Below are 19,695 nucleotides of genomic sequence, written 5' to 3'. Positions count from 1 at the left end.
TTTACAAAATACTTAAATCTAGTGGGAAAATAAAACCATAAAAATAGCCATGTTTGCAAAGTCAGAATCTTGATAAACACTGGCATAGACATAGCACCAAGCTTATCAGCCCCAGATCCCCTCGTCTGTGCTGGAGGGCTGGTTCAGCGGAGGTTCAGTTGGGTCAGACTTGGTTTCCTGACTCTTTTAAGAGCGGGTCAGATAACCTGGCCCCAGGCAAATACAAAATAACCCTTCTCCAACCATGAAGGGTTCTGTGTTTTGTTTAGTTTTGTACTCTTGACTCTGACCTATCCCTGAAGTATCCTGAGTTCTGGAATTTGTAAGATTCTTCTAGTTCTTCTGGCTGCTGTGGGGAGAAAAGAGTTTAGACTTGGCATGAACACTATTCAGACAAAATCCTCCATGGGGTCGGGGTCATGGTGGGGTGTCCCAAACAGATGTAGGACATGACACAGGATCAGAACTGCCCATCTCTAGCTCCTGAGTCTCATCACAACACTCTTACCAAAGAAAGACAATTTACCTGATGGCCAAAGTCAGACTGTGGTACCAGTGCAATAGTTCCTCCTGGTCTGTGGACATAAGCAGCAGCTTCTCATGGGGAAAGGACAGCTACGGAGAGACCACCTCTTAGTGCATGGCTCAGAATCCAGGTCAAAGCTGAAGGCCTTAGTGCTCCCATGGGGGTAATTCAAGACTGAGGTCAAAATCAGCTATGAACTCCAAGACCCAGTTATCCTCTCTGTGTGTAGATGGCTCATTTCCTACAATAGGGGCCCAGGCCAAGGAGATAAACAGGCGCATAGGTATTTGAGGTGTATGTTGGGCCTCTCCTACCTTACACAGGACTCCCATCTTACTACTTACACTGAGCAGTCCACCACAAGAGCCTCCTGAGTGGCCAAAGACCCTGTGGAGTTGACACTGGGCCATGGGGTAGAGGGCCCGGCAGGCAAAGGTGCCACTCTGCAGCAGGTGCAATGGGGATCGAGGCTTGGCCAGGAGAAGCACGTCAGAGAAGAGGAAGAACATTCGGGGCCGAGGTTTTCCTCGGGGAGGCACCACCAACAGCCAGCCTTGGCGTAGAAACCAGCGACCTGGGGGAATGAGAGAGCTGTTATTCCGGCACAGCTCCTGGACTATGATCCATGGGAATGGAAAAAAAGGGAGGTTGAGGAAATGGGGTATGTGCTGGCACTACAGAAGAAAGACGAGTAAGAAAAGGGCAGAGGAAAAAAAAGAGGGCAGAGGAAGGCAGAGGGGGAAGTACACAGACTACCTGAGGTGAGCCCTTTTGCGTGGCGTCCACTGAGAAGAGCCTGGACACGCCGGAGGTGCTGGTCATTCTTCTGTTTCTGACCAATGGTGTGGACTCTCTGGGCAGTCTCACTTATCAGACGAGCAGCCCCTGGAGCAACATCCCGCAACCCCATTCCCAGCACCTCTTTGACTCGGGACTGGTGAAAGGCTATTCCCAAGGAGATCAGGGTCAGTGTCTAACTTCTTGAATAGTAGATAGGGACATCATGTATATGTCAAAAGAAGATAGGGTCATACCAGACATTGTTGGGAACTCACAATCAGAAAGGGAAACAAGAAAGGCAGCCTTCTGCCTGAATTTTGGCAGAGCAAGAACATACGTGTGAGCTGTTGGTGGTCAGGGCTGTTGGGACTTGTGTTTTCAGCCAAAGCAACAACAAGATTCTCATACCTAGAATTAGACAATTAGAAGTCTATGAAGGGAAGTAGAGCTGGGCAGAATCCCCTCTGCCTGAAACAACGCCCTACACATACTTCCATTGCAAAGCCAGGAAAGATCTGCTTCTGGCTATTGTAGCCTCTCTTTCAAAACCTGGGCTCATACCACATGGCCTTTCCCATCCCAGATTGAAGAGTCAAGGACAGCCTCTCATCTCAGCAAACTTCCAAATACCTTGTCACTAAGCCCTATTACAGGCCCCCTCACTTCAGTGTAGAGTTCCACAGTCCCAGCTAAGGACCTGAGGCTGCCGACTCCAGGTACTCGAGGGGGTTCACCTTATTCTTGCAAAAAGAGTTTTAGGAGCAGTTTGTCCCAGAGAGAGGCATCGGGGTGGACCTCATGGTTTCCCACAAAGCTGAGGGCAGCAGTCAGTCATACAGACTCGAGAAGTTGGCTAAGTCAGGGCGAGTTCACTCACTGCTGGAGCCTCTGCAGAGGCAGAGGGAGCAGGTCCTGGAGCTGAAGGCCCCCAAACTCAGGGCGGCCTTCCTGAAGCCTCACAAACCTTCGGAAACGTCTGCTCTTCTTTAGTTGTTCCTGGAGTGAAGGGGAAAGGGTTGGCAGCAGAGAGAGAAGCCACTCCTTACATGGTATTCACCTGTGTATTCACCCCCAGCCCTCAGTAAGCTGTGTGTTCCTGAGAGAAACTGTCTCTCTACAGAGAACTTAGCACAGAACTAGGCACCCAAAGGGCTCTATGAATGCAGGAACGGTATGAATGAAGTTTGGGTCTCCAGATGAAGAGGAAATGTATGGGGCAAGAGAGGAATAAGGGGAGGACCTGAGGTCTTGTTTAGGTTACCTGCAGGGTGGTCCGGGACCTCTCTGCGTTGGCAGCAAATTGGGTATAGAGCTCCAGCTGGGGGCAGAAGCCCTCTAGCCCCAGTCCCCAGTGCCCTCCTTCCAGGTAGGGAAGCAGCTCTCTGCGTGGGTGAGGACAATAAGAACTGCCAAGGAACTGCTGCTTTTGACCCTGCCCCAGAGGTGGTGCTGTTACCCCATTTTACAGATGGGAGAACTGGGGCAATGGGCCAAGACCACAGGTGAGGTCATTAGCAGACTCGAACTAGGAACCTAGGTCTCCGACTCCAAGTTCTGTGCACTGCCAGAGGCCAGGGCTCTCCCTCCTGCCCCCTCCCCACGCCCCTTCCACTCACTGGCTGGCGCCGTAAATGAGCTCCCAGGGCCCAAACAGGGCCTGGCGCTCTGGTGGTCGCAGAGTGCCCTTGGCTCTCAGAATCTCCACGAAGTACTGCGGAAGGAGAGAACAGCGGTATATAGTTTGCAGGAAGAGGCCCACGTCTGGCATAGCTAGCATCTGTAGAAGTCTGCCCAGCCCCCCAATACAGGCGGACAAGACATCTCTCCAGCCCCCCGCGTACTCTGGATCAAGGACCTCACAGAGATCCTCCCACCCCTGGGATTCCCGCCCCGAACGAGAGGGCGTGCGGGGCCCGCACCGTGGCCACCAGCCCCAGCTGTTCCTGATAGCGCCGCTCGGTCTCCAGCAGCTCCCGGGCGGTTCGGGCGCGTTTTCGCTCCCAACGGGCACGCTGCTCTTGCACCGGGCACCTAGCCATAGGGACCGGTATCTCCATGCCTAACTGGTTGGTCGACAGTTCAGACAGGTCCCGCCGGAGATTCAAATCCTAACTGCTCCGGGGGCGGGGCAGCGTAAAAAAGCACAGCCCCTGGGGCCGGGAGGCCGCGCGTAGGACGGAGCATGCGCGAAGGCCTGCCAACCCGCGTCTGGTCTCCGCCTCCGCCTCCGCCTCGCCTCACGCCGGGGCAGCCTCGAAGGTGTGTGACGGCCGCCGAAGTAGGGCTTGGTGGGGCAGGTGGTTCTCTTCTGTTAAGTTGGGGCAGAGCCTAAACTTTGAGTCAGGAGGCTTGGGGGTGCAGATAGGCGGGGCCTTAGTGTTCCATCTGTAGGATTTGGAAAGGGGCAATAGTTACAATCTGTATTCTGTACTGGGCCCATGCCAGACTCTGGGGCTCAGTCATTCCCAATGCTTCTTTACAGCTAGGAACTCTCAAAAGTCACAAGGTTTGAAATATATTGGCCCCGGACAAAAGCTTTTAGGTTTTAAGTTCCTTGTTTTCTTGTTCCAAAATTGACAGCCAATTCGCTTCTGGTCAGCAGGTGTCAATAACTAACATGGTGTTTCAGAATTGCTTAACTATAGCTAAAGGCAAAAGCTTTCAGTTGATTAGTCTATGAGCTACCTAGTCAAGCATAATATGTACCAGGTTTTCCTTATTTAGTTCTTTTGAAAAATTGGCCCTGGCCGGTTGGCTCAGTGGTAGACCATTGGCCTGGCGTGCAGGAGTCTTGGGTTCGATTCCCGGCCAGGAAACACAGGAGAAGCACCTATCTACTTCTCCACCCCTCCCCCTCTCCTTCCTCTCTGTCTCTCTCTTCCTCTCCCGCAGCCAAGGCTCCACTGGAGCAAAGTTGGCCCAGGCGCTGAGGATGGCTCTATGGCCTCTGCCTCAGGCGCTAGAATGGCTCTGATTGCAGCAGAGCTTCGCCCCAAGATGGGCAGAGCATCGCCCCCTGGTGGGCATGCTGGGTGGATCTCGGTCGGGCGCATGCGGGAGTCTGTCTGACTGCCTCCCCGTTTCCAACTTCAGAAAAAAAATAAAAATAAATAAATAAAAATAAATAAATATGGCCTACACTGTTATGGATGCTTATAGTCCAGCATGGCAGACATGGTAAGAAGTTACCATAAAGTGAGATAAATGTTACAAGGAATGTATAGGCTTCTTTTCAGGCAGGAATGACCCCATCTAGGAGTCAGGGAAGGCTTCTTAGAGGAGGCAACAATATGAACTGATACCTTCATGAGCAAAACCTGGTGAAACAGTTAGCAGTGGGGGAGATGTGAAAGAGAGACAAACAGCATGAACAAAGCTTGGAGATAACACATAGACGCATGCATACATGCATGCAGTGCAAGACTAGAGCACAGTTTGCAAGGGAGAGAGTAATGAGATACATCTTTGGACCTATGGTGCCACAGTGGAGAGACAGAGGCCAAGCCATGGAGGAATTTATATCAGTAAGACTATGTCACAAGTAATAGGAAATTCAAAGTGATAAACAATAAGATATTTTATGGGCTTATGAAAAATCCAGATGCAGGTAGGTCCTACGGTTAGCTTAATCCAGCAACTCAATCATATCACCAAGGATGTGTGATGTTCCATTAAGCAGGTGGTTATGGATCTGACATGGAGAAGAGTCCAGCTGGGGGATACTTGGCTGTCATGAACTTGTATTGATAGAAACCATGGAAGTGGATGAAACTGCCTGCAAAGAATATGAACAAGGATTATGGATAGAAGAGAATACAAACTCATTTCTTCTCATCCTGTACATCCACTTCAGTTCTAAAATGACTGTGAGAGTGGGCCAAGTGGTAGTCCCCATATAGACATGTCCATATCCTAGCCCCTACAACCTGTGGATGTGAACTTATTTAGAAAAAGGGCCTTGCCTGACCTGTGGTGGCGCAGTGGATAAAGCGTCAACCTGGAATGCTGAGGTCACCAGTTCAAAACCCTGGGCTTACCAGGTCAAGGCACATATGGGAGTTGATATTTCCTGCTCCTCCCCCACTTCTCTCTCTCTCTCTCTCTCTCTCAAATGAATAAATAAAATCTAAAAAATAAAAAAAGAAGCAATTACTGCAAATTGATGCTTCCTGTTCCTCCTCCATTTCTCACTTTTAGGAAAAAAAAAGAGAGAAAAAAAAGGGCCTTTGCTGATGTAATTAAGCCAAAAAAATTTTTTTAAGATTAAAAAATATATATATTTCTATATTTTATTATTCAATATGATAAGTTACTTTTTTTTTTTTTTTTACAGAGACAGAGAGAGTCAGAGAGAGAGATAGACAGGAACGGAGAGAGATGAGAAGCATCAATCATCAGTCTTTCATTGCGACACCCAGTTGTCCATTGATTGCTTTCTCACATGTGCCTTGACCGTGGGCCTTCAGCAGACCGAGTAACCCCTTGCTCGAGCCAGCGACCTTGGGTCCAAGCTAGTGAGCCTTGCTCAAACCAGATGAGCCCGTGCACAAGCTGGCGACCTCGGGGTCTCGAACCTGGGTCCTCCGCATCCTAGTTCGATGCTCCATCCACTGCGCCACTGCCTGGTCAGGCTTTTTTAAGATTTTATTTATGATTTTAGAGAGAGGAGAGGGAGAGAGAGAGAGAAAGGATGAGGCGAGGAATGGGAAGCATCAACTTATTTCTTGTTTGTGCCTTGACCGGACAAGCCCAGAGTCTTGAACCGGCGACCTCAGCATTCCAGATTGCTTTATCCACTGCGCCACCACAGGTCCAAAAATTTTCAAATAAGATCACTCTGAGCTATTCCAGTTGGGCCCTAAATCCAATGATAAGTGTTCTTAAAAGAGACAGCTAGTGGAGAGATGGACAAGATGAGAAGGCCATGTGCAGTTAGAGGCAGAGACTGGAGTTATGCAGCCACAGCCAGGGAATGCCTGGAGCCACCAGAAGCTAGAGGAGGGTCTAAGCCTTCAAAAAGGACAGGGCCCCAACACCTTGATTTCAGATTTCTAGCCTCCAGGACTGTGAGAGAGAAAAAATTCTGTTGGCATGCTCTCCTTCCCGGGAGCTGGCCTGCTACTTTCCCTTCCCCGTCTTCCTCCCCCAGGGCATCACCTTTATTCTCTCTCCTAAGCCCCACAGGCCCTTCCTTTGCCTCTGTAACCTGTTCCCTGAGCCTACGCAGCCCAGCTATCTTGGCAACTTTCTAAATAAACTTTCTCAAATAGTTTGAAAAAAAAAATTCTGTTGTTCTGAGCCACCCAGTTTGTGGTAATTTGTCACAGAAGTCCTAGGAAACTAACACAGATGGTGAGGTGGGTCAGAACTACAGGTCAGCCTCAAGGCCCCAGAAGGGCTTTGAGCTGTCTGCTTCCAATCCATGACTGAGGAGTAGGGGGGCTTTTACTTCTACCCACTAGCGAATAACTCCCCCCTCTGCCACCCTGGGATAGAAACAGACCCTAATGATCAAAGACTTGGCTTTAAGGTCATATGCCAGGTGGGGGATGCCCCTGTCAGTCAGTCCTGAGTACACTCTGTCCCAACCTGGGGAGGTTCAGGAAACAAGACTCTAGAAGCTCACACCTGTTTTGGGTTTTGGCAGACTCCCAGCTGCAAAGGTGTGACCCAGGGTCAGAGTCCACGTTCCCCACCCAGACCAAAGACACAATCACACACAGAGACAGCTCAAGAAAGAGGCAGCACCATGAAGAATGGCTTTTGTGAAACTGGGGAGCTGTAAGGAAGTGAGATTTGCACCTAGACACAGATCTGGACTCTGAAATACCAACGGAAAGCAGCAGAGGGGTGCGAGCACACGGAATGGCACAGAGAAGTGTACAAAGAGATCCTGACAGAGACCTAAAAAGGGTAAAGATGGGAACATTCAGAATATTTGGAAAGAGGGGAAATGAAATAAAGATGGGATTGGTGTTAGGGAGAGATGTCTAGATATGAGGACCCGAGACTGCAGTTAGCATGGTGCTTGTCTCTTCCCATAATCTCTTCTACCTCCACTAGTGTATGGCCAGGAGCCACCATCATGGCCATTCACATGCAGGTTTGCATTGCATTTGGACAGTTGGTAAAGAAACAACGGAGCCAAAAACTGGTGGGTCATTCTCTTTAATCCTAGCTTGCACCCAGCAGGCAAGTAAAACACACACTGGGCTCCAAAACCCACTCATTCAGTGCTCACAAAGCTACTGACTTATCCAAGTTTCCTAGAATCAAAGGTTTCTAGCTCACCAGACGTATCCACCTCTGTTCCCCATCTCCTTCCTTCTCCCTGCACGAACTCTGCACAAAGTGGCTTCTCCTTCAACACTCTGCCATCTTGGCTGCTTCTCCTGGCCTCCTGCACGTGGCCTCTCTCTGCTCTCCTTTTTCTGCTCTCTCCTCTAATGCTAATCTCAGGAACCAGGAGAGAGCAAGTTCCTGGTCTGCCCCACTTTATAGTGCAGAAATCAAAACCCCTTTAATCCAATATACAAAATAGGGAAGTCTCTAATACAAAGTCACTTATCTGAGGCATGATGGGATTGTACCACCACACATCAAAAAGGGTGGGAAAGGCTTAGTCCTAAAACCAAACCCCAGGCTATAAGGATCCTACCTGCCCACAGTCTGCCCCCAACACACATTAATACAATCACGCCCATTCCAAGCAATCACCTGGGCGACGGGCTTCCATGTGGGCAGCGCCACCTTTAACAAAGTGAGCATAATATATTTTATCTGCCCAACAACTAGATAAATTGTTGCCATATTCCTTCTTGTACAGGCCCACTGAATTTAAATATTACCATGAACCTTCCATGTGTCTGTCCAAACAAGGTGCTGACAACACAGCTGACCAAGAGAAGAGCTGACCATTCAGAGTGCACACTGGATCGGACTGCCATGGATGGATGGCTAATTTAGTGCCAGAAATGGCAACTTAGATGGTTAGGTGAATTACATTCTAAAATGACTATTTTAAGGACAGTTGTTGTCTGGCCATACAAGATTTGGTATACAGTATCATAGTCACTCTGACAAGGAAGATATTTTGGGGTGCCATAAAAATGTGAAGAGTCATGCTCCTAGAACAGTTGTGGTTCAACTTGCACAAGTCATTGACAATGAACTCCCCGAGGGCAAGGAAGTTGGCTTAGTGAATCTGGTTTTTCTCAAGTCCAGGCAAAGTGATCTGCAGAGAGAAAATGCTCAATAATAGAATAAAAGAATGACTCAATCAATCAAATACTGGACCCTGCCCTAATGGAGCTCAAGGCTTTTAGAACAGATAAAATGTCATAAATCATCCTAATATGAATTAGATGGTGGGTAAGGTTATTAGCAAGGGCAGACAAACCACTGTGGTGGCTAACTTTTCTTATGGTGAAGTTTGTCAAGAAAGACTTCCTGGAAGAAGTGGCCGTGGCCTTTGAGCTGGGTCTTGAATAATAGAAGGGATTTAGACAGGGGAGATAGTAAAAGTATTTAACATGGTAATGAGTACACAAGCACTGATCTATCAGAGTATCCTAGTGGAAGGTGCCCGAGGCATTCAAGTGGGGCTCTAGGGTTCCTGCTGTGCCAGGATTTACCTTTTTATTTATTTATTTATTTAATTTTTACAGAGAGAGAGTCAGATAGGGACAGACAGACAGGAACGGAGAGAGTTGAGAAGCATCAATCATTAGTTTTTTGTTGCGACACCTTAGTTGTTCATTGATTGCTTTCTCATATGTGCCTTGACCGTGGGGCTACAGCAGACCGAGTAGTCGCTTGCTGGAGCCGGCGACGTTGGGTCCAAGTTGGTGAGCTTTGCTCAAACCAGATGAGCCTGTGCTCAAGCTGGCGATTTCGAGGTCTCGAATCTGGGTCCTCTGCATCCCAATCCGATGCTCCGCCTGCTCAGGCCAGGATTTACCTTTTTAGATAAGAGATCCTGAGGATGTCAAGAGAGTCCTCAGGGAGGAGCTGGGGTAGCAGGAGCACCCTGGAGTGAGGGGCTAGTTACCAACAGATTTAGAAATATTTCCATATATTTAATTAGCCTACACAACCATACAGATGCGTACCTATTGAATGTTCCAGATAGGAACCTCCTGAGATGGTCTTACTCTCTTCTGGTTTGTTGAAATCATAGGGGCCTTACTACAATGTGAGCTACAGAACAGTGGCGGCTGTTCTCTAGTCCAGTGTTGTATCCCCAGGGCCTAGAACAGTACCTGGAGGATTGGAGGAGGCTCAACAAATGTTTGTTAAATGAGTAGACAGAGACTGGGAATCCCAGCCTAGTCTTGGGGTCCTCTCACTTGTCTCCTAGCACTCCCCCTCCCCCTCCAATCCATGTTCCACACCAGCCCTTAATATGATCTAATATGGGAATTGGATTCTGTCATTCTCCCACTCAAAATATTTGATGCCTCCCCTTTGACCAGAACACCATTCTCCCCATTGTTTTTACAAAATAGAACTGCTACTTCTTCACAGCCCTGATCAAATTTGTCTACTCCTATATTACTTTCTGAGGCAGAATTCACCTCTCCCCTAAATCTTTTTTTTTTAATTTTTATTTATTTACTTATTCATTTTTTAGAGAGGAGAGAGAGGGAGAGAGAGAGAGAGAGAGAGAGAGAAGGGGGAGGAGCTGGAAGCATCAACTCCCATATGTGCCTTGACCAGGCAAGCCCAGGGTTTCGAACTGGCGACCTCAGCATTTCCAGGTCGATGCTTTATCCACTGCGCCACCACAGGTCAGGCTCTCCCCTAAATCTTTGTTCTCACTCCCTCCCCTGGTCCACAAACTGCGGCTCGCGAGCCACATATGCGGCTCTTTGGCCCCTTGAGTGTGGCTCTTCCACAAAATACCACGTGCAGGCACTACTTTGATAAGGAATGTACCTAGCTATATAGTTTAAGTTTAAAAAATTTGGCTCTCAAAAAAAATTTCAATTGTTGTACTGTTGATATTTGGCTCTGTTGATTAATGAGTTTGCTGACCACTGCATGAGCTTCTCGGGACAGCAGCTGTCTTATTTCTGTACCTCTAGCCAGCATCTGACATATGGTAGATGTTAAGTAAATAGTTTTGCCTATAAGAGTCAATGGCATTCCTGGCAGCGAGAGCTAGATGAACAAAAGTGGTCAAAGGTTTGGGAGGGAAATAGTTTAATTTGGCTGGATTATGAGGGACAGTAGAAAGAATAAGGCAGGCAGGTCTCTTGGATAAGATTTTGAAGAGACGTGGAAGTCAACTAGAGGGGGAAGATGGACAGATGGACACACTTTGGTAGTCAATGAAAGTTTTTGAGCACATGTGTAATATGATGAAGAATAAATTTAGTTTAAGCCCATCAGAGTCTCTCTTACATACACTCAGTTTTCCATTCATACTCAAATTCACCTCCCACCTACCCATCTGCTCCCCTCCCCAAGCTCCTGTGGCAGCTTGCCCTACCCATTTACCTGCTCTCTGGCTGAGCAGGGGATGCACACATGGGCTGCTCCCCTCTCAGCCAGAGGATGTGGGGGCTTCAGTTCCCTGTCTTTCCCCTTCCCTGCCTGGGGCTGGGAAGCAGGCCAGGGTTAGCCGAGGCTGGCTGGCAGGCAGCCGGGCGGTGCCAGGGAAAGCCTGTGTGGTGCCAGGTGGTGCCATGGGTCCCATGAGTCCTATGACCCCGATAACCTTGTGCCTACGCATATACCTGCCCTTACTCCACCCCAATCTAAGGTATGGTATCGGGGAGGGGGCACCTGGCCAGACAGACCCGAGGGACTTTGGCTCCATCCCTACAAAAGGGCATTCTGTGAGTCAGCCTGCTCCCCTCCAGGCTTGCTCCTCCCCCACCCAGCTCCTGTTTCCAATGCACGTACAGCCCGTACACACCAGGTCTGGTGCACCGTACAGTCAGCCACATGGCTCCCCTGTGCCCCAGCCCCTGGCTCCCTCTGTTGAGCTCAGCCCCTGCTCCAGGTTCCACTCTCCAACTGCTGCTGTTACTGCTGCTCTTGGTACCTGCCCATCCCCAGAGCCTATCCCGGATGCAGGGAACTCCTTCTATGGGAGGAGATTCATCCGAGGAAGATGATCCACTGGGCCCGGAGGACCTGCCCAGTGAAGAGGAGGAAGATGATCCACTGGGCCCGGAGGACCTGCCCAGTGAAGAGGATCCACCCGGAGAGGAGGACCCACCTGGAATGAAGACTGGAACAGGAGAAGAGGACTCTCTGAAGTTAGAGGATCTACCCACTGTTGAGGCTCCCAGACACACTGAAGGCCACCAGAATAATGCTCAAAGGAACAACAAAGGTAATGGTCACCAGCTCTCCAAATCTAGGCTCCAGGAGGTTTGTATTTCCTTTCACTAAACTCCAGCCCAGGCAGGGATTATTCAGAGGAGAGGATCCTGCCTGTATTCTGCAGTCGCTTTCCCAGTGCCAGGGGCTCCCCTTTCAGAGTTAAAAGAGGACGGATCTAAAGGCAAAAATGCGGCATAGATGGGGAGAGATGAAGTAGGAAGAAGTGGGAAATAAAGGGAAAGGTTCAAGAGGAGAAAGAGATTAGGAATATGAAAAGAGAGAAAATGAGAGTAGAGAGAAGAGTATGAGGGAAGAGAAAAAATGGGGGTACCAGAGGAAGAGCAGAAAGGGTTTGTAGAGGTCACCTCATCTTCAGTTTAAGGTGAAGAAACAAATCTAGGAAGAAGGAAATAGCCAGTAGGGTGCACTGGTATCTTGACTCCCAAGCCAGGAACTTTGGGAAAAGAACTGGAGACCAGAGAGGGAAGAGGGATGGGTAGGGAGGAGGTATAAGTAAGGGAGAGAGGAAAGATGCTCTACTGTTTGGGCCTAGGGACTGAGACCCCCCCACCCATTTTACTAAACACAGTGGTTGCAAACCAGTATCTCCAGGGCCAGTGGGATCTCTGTGTGGCCCACTACCGCTGTAGTGTTACGTTTGGCTGCACTCTATTGTGCTTTAACATCTGGTCAGCTTTAGTTAGGCATTTCTGTTGCCTGCTATGTAGGCCCCTGTAAGACATCTGAGTTTGTGAAGCCCTGCTAGTGAGGGGGGCCCACTTCGTTCTGGCCACCGGGAACAGGCTGTACTCAAAACCTGGACTCTAATCCTTCTCATTTGTGCAGGGGATGACCACAGTCATTGGCGGTATGGAGGTGAGACAACCACCCCCGACATAGACCCAATCTGGGCACCCAGCTCCACTGATCTGACTCCCAACCATCTCTGAACTCTACTCCTGAGCATCCCACCCACCGCATGCGTGTGTGCCAGTCCCCGATGCCGCCTGCTACCTGTTTCTGTGCACATCCCTGATTTCTATTTCCCGCCCCAGGGTCTTCAGACTTTTTCTACCCCGTGTCCCTAAACGTTTCTGATCTTATCACTAGACTTCCAGTCCAAACTCTCCCACCACAGGCGACCCGCCCTGGCCCCAGGTGTCCTCAGCCTGCGCAGACCGCTTCCAGTCCCCGGTAGATATCCGTCCGGAGCTCACCGCATTTTGCCCTGCCCTGCGACCCCTGGAACTCCTCGGCTTTGAGCTCCCGCCACTCCCGAAACTGCGCCTCCGCAACAATGGCCACACCGGTGAGGCAGTCCTGGGGCGGAGCCTCAGGGCAGGGGCGGAGGCTCTCTAAGGACGGAACCCGGCTTTGGGAAGAGGGGCAGTCGGGCAATGCTTGGGGGTTAGGCTGGGTCTCAGGCGCAGAGCAGGGGCGGCTCACTCGCTCACCGGCTCTCCCTCTACAGTGCAGCTGACTCTGCCTCCCGGGCTGGAGATGGCCCTGGGTCCCGGGCGGGAGTACCGGGCCCTACAGTTGCATCTGCACTGGGGGTCTGCAGGTCGCCCAGGCTCGGAGCACACAGTTGGCGGCCACCGTTTCCCTGCAGAGGTGAGCGCGCAGCTGGCTACAAAGGGAGGAAGAGGGGCTGGGGGAGGGGATCTTGCCCATTCCTCCCGGTTTGTCCTCTCCAGATCCACGTGGTTCACCTCAGCACTGCGTTTGCCAAAGTTGAAGAGGCCTTGGGGCGCCCAGGGGGTCTGGCGGTGTTGGCCGCCTTTCTGCAGGTACCAGCCTTGGACCCCCTCCCCCATCCCGGCTTCCTCATGCCCCCAGGTCCGTGTATCTTGCTCCCAGAGACCCATCCCAGTACACTCACCCTGGCATCTTCTTATCCTCATTCACTTATTAGTTCATTTATTTGGCACCTACTGTGATGGGGGGGGGGGGATGGGGCGGAACCGAGCCTCAACAAGGATTATGAAACCTTGGGTCCTTGTTTCTAATGAGCCCACAGCCAGTGAAGGAGGCTGATACGGTAGACATATACAAAGGACAGAGTAAAAGAGGTGGTCAGGGAATGCTTCTCAGAGGAGGTAAAACTTAAAGAGTTCACTGGTGAGAAAGAAAATGAGATGTTTCATGTACAGCAAATGGTATGTGGAAAGACTTAAGAATATAGTCCATTTCAGGGATTGACATGCAGTAAAGTGGACATCAGGAAGAGTACTTTCTCTAATGCTCCTATAACAATAATATCCCCTTTGTGAAATTAGCAATAAAGTCTAGAGAAACATTTAGTGACCTCTTTGGACCTGTAATAATCAAGGCTACATACACTCATTACACTCATTAGAGGAAGCTAGTAAAATAGAGGGATGAGGAGACACGTGCTAGGCTCACTCATGCCCTAACTGACACCTCAGTGCCAGCCTCGAAGCACAAAGTTCAGGGAAGTGCCTCAGAAATAACATGTCCTTGCTCCAAAAGTCAAACACATGGATTTTAAAGGTGAATGCAGGGGTAACATGAATACAAAGGTCATTGTGGTCTGCAGGAGTGGGGCCAGGTCATGAGGACCTTGTGTCCTAGTGGCCCACCTTCCTTTTCCTCCTCCAATTTGCCATTGAGAACTAGCCCACAGAGCTTGTTAGGTTCGTTTGCAGAGTACGAGTAAATTAACTCTGAGTAATAATCCATAAGATTTTGTGTTCCCCAGCATTCTCAGAGCTGAGGAGTGAGGAAGGACTGTGGGAACCCCACCTTACCTTCAGGACTCCAGCCCTAGATACATGTATTGACTGTCTTGCACTGTCCTCTCCTAGGAAGGCCCAGAAGAAAACAGCGCCTATGAGCAGTTGCTGTCACATTTGGAAGAAATCGCTGAGGAAGGTATGAAGGTGGGGTCCCTTCCACAGGGAAAGGGTTGATACGTGAACTGGACAGCTATGATTTTGATAACTGAAGTTGAACAGAGGCAAACAGGCAAATGCAAACTTCTGCCCACAGTTTTTTTTTTTGTTGTTGTTGTTTGTTTGTTTGTTTGTATTTTTCCGAAGCTGGAAACGGGGAGAGACAGTCAGACAGACTCCCGCATGCGCCCGACCGGGATCCTCCTGGCACGCCCACTAGGAGCGACGCTCTGCCCACCAAGGGGCGATGCTCTGTCCCTCCGGGGCGTTGCTCTGTCGCGACCAGAGCCACTCTAGTGCCTGGGGCAGAGGCCAAGGAGCCATCCCCAGCGCCCGGGCCATCTTTGCTCCAATGGAGCCTCGGCTGCGGGAAGGGAAGAGAGAGACAGAGAGGAAGGAGAGGGGGAGGGGTGGAGAAGTAGATGGGTGCTTCTCCTGTGTGCCCTGGCCAGGAATCGAACCCGGGACCCCTGCACGCCAGGCCAACGCTCTACCACTGAACCAACCGGCCAGGGCTGCCCACAGTTTTTATGGTTTTAAACCAAAACTAATGAGCCCTGGCTGGTTGGCTCAGTGGCAGAGCGTCAGACCAGTGTGTGGAAGTCCTGGGTTTGATCCCTGGCCAGGGCACACAGGAGAAGTGCCCATCTGCTTCTCCACCCTTCCCCCTCTACTTTCTCTGTATCTCTCTCTTTCCCTCCTGCAGCCAAGGCTCCATTAGAGCAAAGTTGGCCCAGGTGCTGAGGACAGCTCCACGGCCTCTGCCTCAGGTGCTAAAAAGGCTCCGGTTGCAACAGAGCAATGGCCTAGATGGGCAGAGCATCACCCCCTGGTGGGCATACCGGTGGATCCCAGTTGGGTGCATGCGGGAGTCTGTCTCTCTGCCTCCTGCTTCTCACTTCAGAAAAATACAAAAAAAATAAATAAATAAAAATAAAAGAAAACCCAAAACCAACGAACCAAACAAAATAAAACAAAAACCAAGTAAGACCAAAATAATAGTGTTTGGAATTTCTGAGGTTGAGTCTAGAGAGCTAAAATTTTTCTGAGAACTGTCTATTCTCTTTCATAAGCATAAAACATTTTATTTTTTTTAAAAGATTTATACATTTTTTAGAGAGGAGAGATAGAAAGGAGAGAGAAGAGGGGAGGAGCAAGAAGCATCAACTCGCCTGACCAGGCGGTGGCACAGTGGATAGAATGTCAGACTGGGATGTGGAGGACTCGGGTTCAAGACCCTGAGGTCGCCAGCTTGAGTGCAGGCTCATCTGGTTTGAGCAAGGCTCACCAGCTTGAGCCCATGGTCACTGGCTTGAGCAAGGGGTCACTCGGTCTGCTGTAGCCCCCTGGTCAAGGCACATATGAGAAATCAATCAATGAACAACTAAGGAGCTGTAACGAAGAATTGATGTTTCTCATCTCTCTCCCTTCCTGTCTGTCCCTATCCCTCTCACTCTCTCTGTCTCTGCCACACACAAAAAAAAAAAAAGAAAAAAAGAAGCATCAACTCTCATATGTGCCTTGACCAGGCAAGCCTATGGTTTCGAATCAGCGACCTGAGTGTTCCAGTTTGAGCTTTATTCACCGTGCCACCAAAGGCCAGGCCATAAGCATCAAATGTTTTAAATTTGTAAATGCTTTTGTTGGAAATCTTTTCCCTCTCAATCACTTTGGGTCTTTTTAAATTTCATCCTACTGGACCTTAAGTTTTGCTTAACTAAAGAGAGCTGTGCTTTTTGAGTTTTTGTCTGTGTTTTATAGTTATAACTACAGAGGGTCCTCAGGTTATGACAGTCTCAACATATGACATTTCAAGTTTATGACACTCACTCCCATAAAAACTTTAAAAAATTGAGACGTGTTTCAGCTTACCCATTTTTTGTCATTTTTCTGTTACTATAGTATAGTGTACAGTATATTTATGTTCTTTTCCTTTATCTGTGGCTTAGATGTGTTTTTATGTTCTTTTACTCTTTTTTTTTTTTTTTTTTTACAGAGACAGAGGGAGAGTCAGAGAGAGGGATAGATAGGAACAGACAGACAGGAACAGAGAGAGATGAGAAGCATCAATCATCAGTTTTTCGTTGCGACACATTAGTTGTTCATTGATTGCTTTCTCATATGTGCCTTGACCGTGGGCCTTCAGCAGACCAAGTAACCCCTTGCTCAAGCCAGTGACCTTAGGTCCAAGCTGGTGAACATTTTGCTTAAACCAGATAAGCCCGTGCTCAAGTTGGCAACCTCGGGGTCTCGAACCTGGGTCGTTGGCATCCCAGTTCGACTCTCTATCCACTGTGCCACCACCTGGTCAGGCTTATGTTCTAGATTATGATTTTACAACATGTTAGGATAGGTAAGTGACTTAGGCTAGGGTGTGTTTCGACTTACACCAAAATTCAGGTTATGGTACTGTGTCATAACCCAACACTTTATAAGTTATTCAGCTTTCTTTTATCTTTTAAAAAAAATTTATTCTGAGCTTAAATCTGTGGTCCAGCATGTTATCCTATATGGAAAGTAAAGCAGAGACTCAGAGGGAGGAACTGAGGAGCAGTTCTCTTTCCGAGACTGCAAAGCCCTAAATTGTCTTGTGCTGAGTTAACTGGAAGGAATACACTTAGTGAAGAACTGGTCTCAGGGAATTGGGATATGAAACTGTAATCCTATACCCCAGAGCTTCAGAGGGGAGCCCTCTAGGGATTCCAGCATGGGTCCTTTCCACAGACTCGGAGACTTGGGTCCCAGGACTGGATGTATCCGCACTGCTGCCCTCTGACCTCCGCCGCTACTTCCGATATGAGGGGTCTCTGACCACACCCCCTTGTGCCCAAGGGGTCATCTGGACTGTGTTCAACCAGACAGTGAGGCTGAGTGCTGAGCAGGTGGGGCTGGAACAAACATGTGGGGGTGTGGGGGGTGTGGGAGAAAGGGGTATAGAATGAGGTGAGGAAGAAGAAGCATAAGGGCTGTGTAGGGGAAGAGAGGGACATGGAGGGTGGAGACCTGAGGTCCTGGCTGAGAGTAAGCCTGTGATCCTTTTGTTTCCTTGTCATGAGCCCTCTGTCCATTGTCTAATGACCTCCCTAGCTCCATACCCTTTCTGGCTCCCTGTGGGGACCTGAGGACTCTCGGCTACAGCTGAACTACCGAGCCACGCAGCCTTTGAATGGGCGAGTGATTGAGGCCTCCTTCCCTGCTGGAGTGGAACAGACTGTTGAGCCAGGTGCAGCTGTGTCTGGTATCCCGTATTACCATGTCCACCAGCCACAGGTCTTTCATCCTCCCTTGGGTCTGTCATTGGTGGTCCCAGCCCTGGTTCTAATGTTTCCTTTTTCTCTTCAGTCCAGTCTCTGAATTCCTGCCTCGCTGCTGGTAAGTCTGTGTCCCTCCTCTGGCTCATGACACTGGGGACAACCCTAGTCAGGACCACGTCTACAGCCTCTCCCTTCTGCAAGACAGACTTCCACCCCCAATAGGACAGTGTGTCAGATCAAGGTGGGGGTTCCCTTACTGTCCCCAGGGCAAGAGTTGGTCAGAATGAAGCTCTAGCAATCTCCTAGCATCCTCCTTCCCAAATTTTACTTCATTTTTAGGGAGGAAAAATGGTGGTTATCTTACCCCTTCCTTGGAACCCATCTCCATCCATCCCTTCCACTGGTCTCTTCTGGATTCTGAGATGCAGGAGGCAGCTGGAGAATTGGGGCTGGAGAGGGAAGATACACAGTAGACCCTGAGGGAGCCCCACTGACTCTTCTTTCCCTGAGGCAGGCTCTCCTTTCCCTACAGGTGACATCCTGGCCCTGGTTTTTGGCATTCTCTTTGCTGTGACCAGCCTCGCCTTCCTTGTGCAAATGAAGAGGCAGCAAAGGTATGAGTTTTACTGACCCTCTCCCTCAGGCACCGCCCCCACTTCCTTTGTGGAGTCCAGAACAGCTTCATGCAAATTGTACACAAATGAGCTCATCCTGGGCCAGTTTTCTGATTAGGCTTCCCTGTCACATAGACGTGCAAGTGGGACCAAAGGGACTGTTAGCTACCATCCAGCAGAGGTCACGGAGACTGTTGCCTAGAGGCCTGGAGCTTGGAGAATGTGCAGAGAAGCCAGCCACAGGCATCTGAGTGGGAGCTGGAGACTTTATTCTGTCCCACTTATTACACCACTTCCTTTTTAATCACCAGGATTTCTTTTTTTTTAAATAAATGTTTCTAATAAAATATGTAGAAGGTACATTTGTTACCCAAATCAGGGTGGTGTGTCCATTTCCTACTGCTGCTATAACAAATTATCACTTAGTGGTAATACAAATTTATTCTCTTAGATTTGTGGAGGTCAGAAGTCCAACATGAACCTTATGGGTTTAAGTCAAGGTGTCGGCAGGGCTGGTTCCTTCTGGACACCAAAGGGAGAATATTTTCTTACCCTTTTCAGCTTCCAGAAGCTAAGCATTCCTTGGCTTGTGGCCCCCTGCCTCACATCACTCCAACCTCTTGCTTCCATTGTCACATCTCCTACAACTGCCTTTGACCTTTTTGTCTCTCTCTTATAAGGACCCTTTATGATTACATCGGGCCTATCCAGGTAACCTCCTAGGATAATCTCCCCATCTCAAAATCTTTAGCTTAATCACAAGGTCTCTTTCCCATGTAAGGTAACGTTTCACAGGATTAGGGTGTACACATATTTGGCGGGGAAGCATTCTGCTATCAGGAAGGGGGCAGAAATGACTACAATTGTTGAAATGGCTGTGTGTATATGTAGCTTGGGAGGGCAGACTCAGCCTCTAGGCTTAAAATCAGATTGAGGCTTTGGCCTTTCACTCTGCTCAAGTAAAATCTGTGTAGGTTTGCCTTCAGGTCAGCCACCTGCTGGATGGGGGCAGTGATGCTGACAGCAGCTCCTTTGCCCTGTGGGGAGTAAGGGCCAAGAGGTACCTGCAGTCTTACCAGGCCTCTCTGCTTCACACAGCCTGTTCACAAACCCTCCTAAATGAGTGCCGCGCCCCCACCCAGGGCTACCATCAAAAAGCAGGGAACCAGGCCCTGCTCACCAAGGGGTCATTCAGATTCCGCTGCTTCCCTCAGACATGCTCTCAGCCTTCTCCACTTTGGACAACTACCACCACCATTGCCAACACCAAA

The 19,695-nt window shown here is 49.4% G+C and overlaps 2 protein-coding genes across 5 annotated transcripts; one reads left to right on the top strand and one right to left on the bottom strand.

Moving 5' to 3' along the window:
* Positions 1–172: 172 nt before the first annotated feature.
* ARHGEF39 (Rho guanine nucleotide exchange factor 39) lies at positions 173–12,951 on the bottom strand. Of its 3 annotated transcripts, none has more exons than XM_066256804.1 (11): positions 12,859–12,951; positions 4,925–5,081; positions 3,226–3,691; positions 2,923–3,017; positions 2,568–2,688; positions 2,184–2,302; positions 1,644–1,714; positions 1,283–1,471; positions 871–1,100; positions 527–615; positions 173–349 (listed from the first exon to the last, which is right to left on the bottom strand). In XM_066256804.1, the coding sequence occupies exons 3-11, from the start codon at positions 3,361–3,363 to the stop codon at positions 334–336; spliced, it is 1,068 nt and encodes a 355-aa protein (XP_066112901.1). In that variant the 5' UTR covers positions 3,364–3,691; positions 4,925–5,081; positions 12,859–12,951; the 3' UTR covers positions 173–333. The 3 variants fall into 3 exon arrangements, with proteins under 3 accessions (XP_066112901.1, XP_066112900.1, XP_066112899.1); XM_066256803.1 differs by having other exon boundaries at positions 173–346; positions 1,283–1,411; XM_066256802.1 differs by lacking the exons at positions 4,925–5,081; positions 12,859–12,951 and having other exon boundaries at positions 1,283–1,411; positions 3,226–3,420.
* CA9 (carbonic anhydrase 9) lies at positions 11,100–18,793 on the top strand. Of its 2 annotated transcripts, none has more exons than XM_066256801.1 (11): positions 11,100–11,651; positions 12,488–12,517; positions 12,780–12,950; positions 13,113–13,255; positions 13,339–13,431; positions 14,470–14,536; positions 17,281–17,438; positions 17,644–17,794; positions 17,899–17,928; positions 18,343–18,424; positions 18,560–18,793. In XM_066256801.1, the coding sequence occupies exons 1-11, from the start codon at positions 11,258–11,260 to the stop codon at positions 18,624–18,626; spliced, it is 1,386 nt and encodes a 461-aa protein (XP_066112898.1). In that variant the 5' UTR covers positions 11,100–11,257; the 3' UTR covers positions 18,627–18,793. The 2 variants fall into 2 exon arrangements, with proteins under 2 accessions (XP_066112898.1, XP_066112897.1); XM_066256800.1 differs by having other exon boundaries at positions 11,229–11,651; positions 17,644–17,779.
* The last annotated feature ends 902 nt before the right edge of the window (positions 18,794–19,695 follow it).

This window comes from Saccopteryx bilineata, chromosome 2 (assembly GCF_036850765.1).
Source record: "Saccopteryx bilineata isolate mSacBil1 chromosome 2, mSacBil1_pri_phased_curated, whole genome shotgun sequence".
In the NCBI taxonomy this organism is placed as follows: domain Eukaryota; kingdom Metazoa; phylum Chordata; class Mammalia; order Chiroptera; family Emballonuridae; genus Saccopteryx; species Saccopteryx bilineata.
This window is presented reverse-complemented; position numbering and strand designations above follow the sequence as displayed.

Bases quoted from the DNA above. Each gene is read 5' to 3' on its own strand.
- CA9 (XM_066256801.1), top strand. From the start codon at position 11,258: ATGGCTCCCCTGTGCCCCAGCCCCTGGCTCCCTCTGTTGAGCTCAGCC. The intron at 11,652-12,487 runs GTAATGGTCACC...TCATTTGTGCAG, and splicing joins TGCTCAAAGGAACAACAAAG to GGGATGACCACAGTCATTGG. The intron at 17,439-17,643 runs GTGGGGCTGGAA...TGACCTCCCTAG, and splicing joins TGAGGCTGAGTGCTGAGCAG to CTCCATACCCTTTCTGGCTC.
- ARHGEF39 (XM_066256804.1), bottom strand. From the start codon at position 3,363: ATGGAGATACCGGTCCCTATGGCTAGGTGCCCGGTGCAAGAGCAGCGT. The intron at 2,303-2,567 runs GTAACCTAAACA...CCTTCACTCCAG, and splicing joins GGTCCCGGACCACCCTGCAG to GAACAACTAAAGAAGAGCAG. The intron at 1,715-2,183 runs GTGAGTGAACTC...GTCTAATTCTAG, and splicing joins CCTCTGCAGAGGCTCCAGCA to GTATGAGAATCTTGTTGTTG.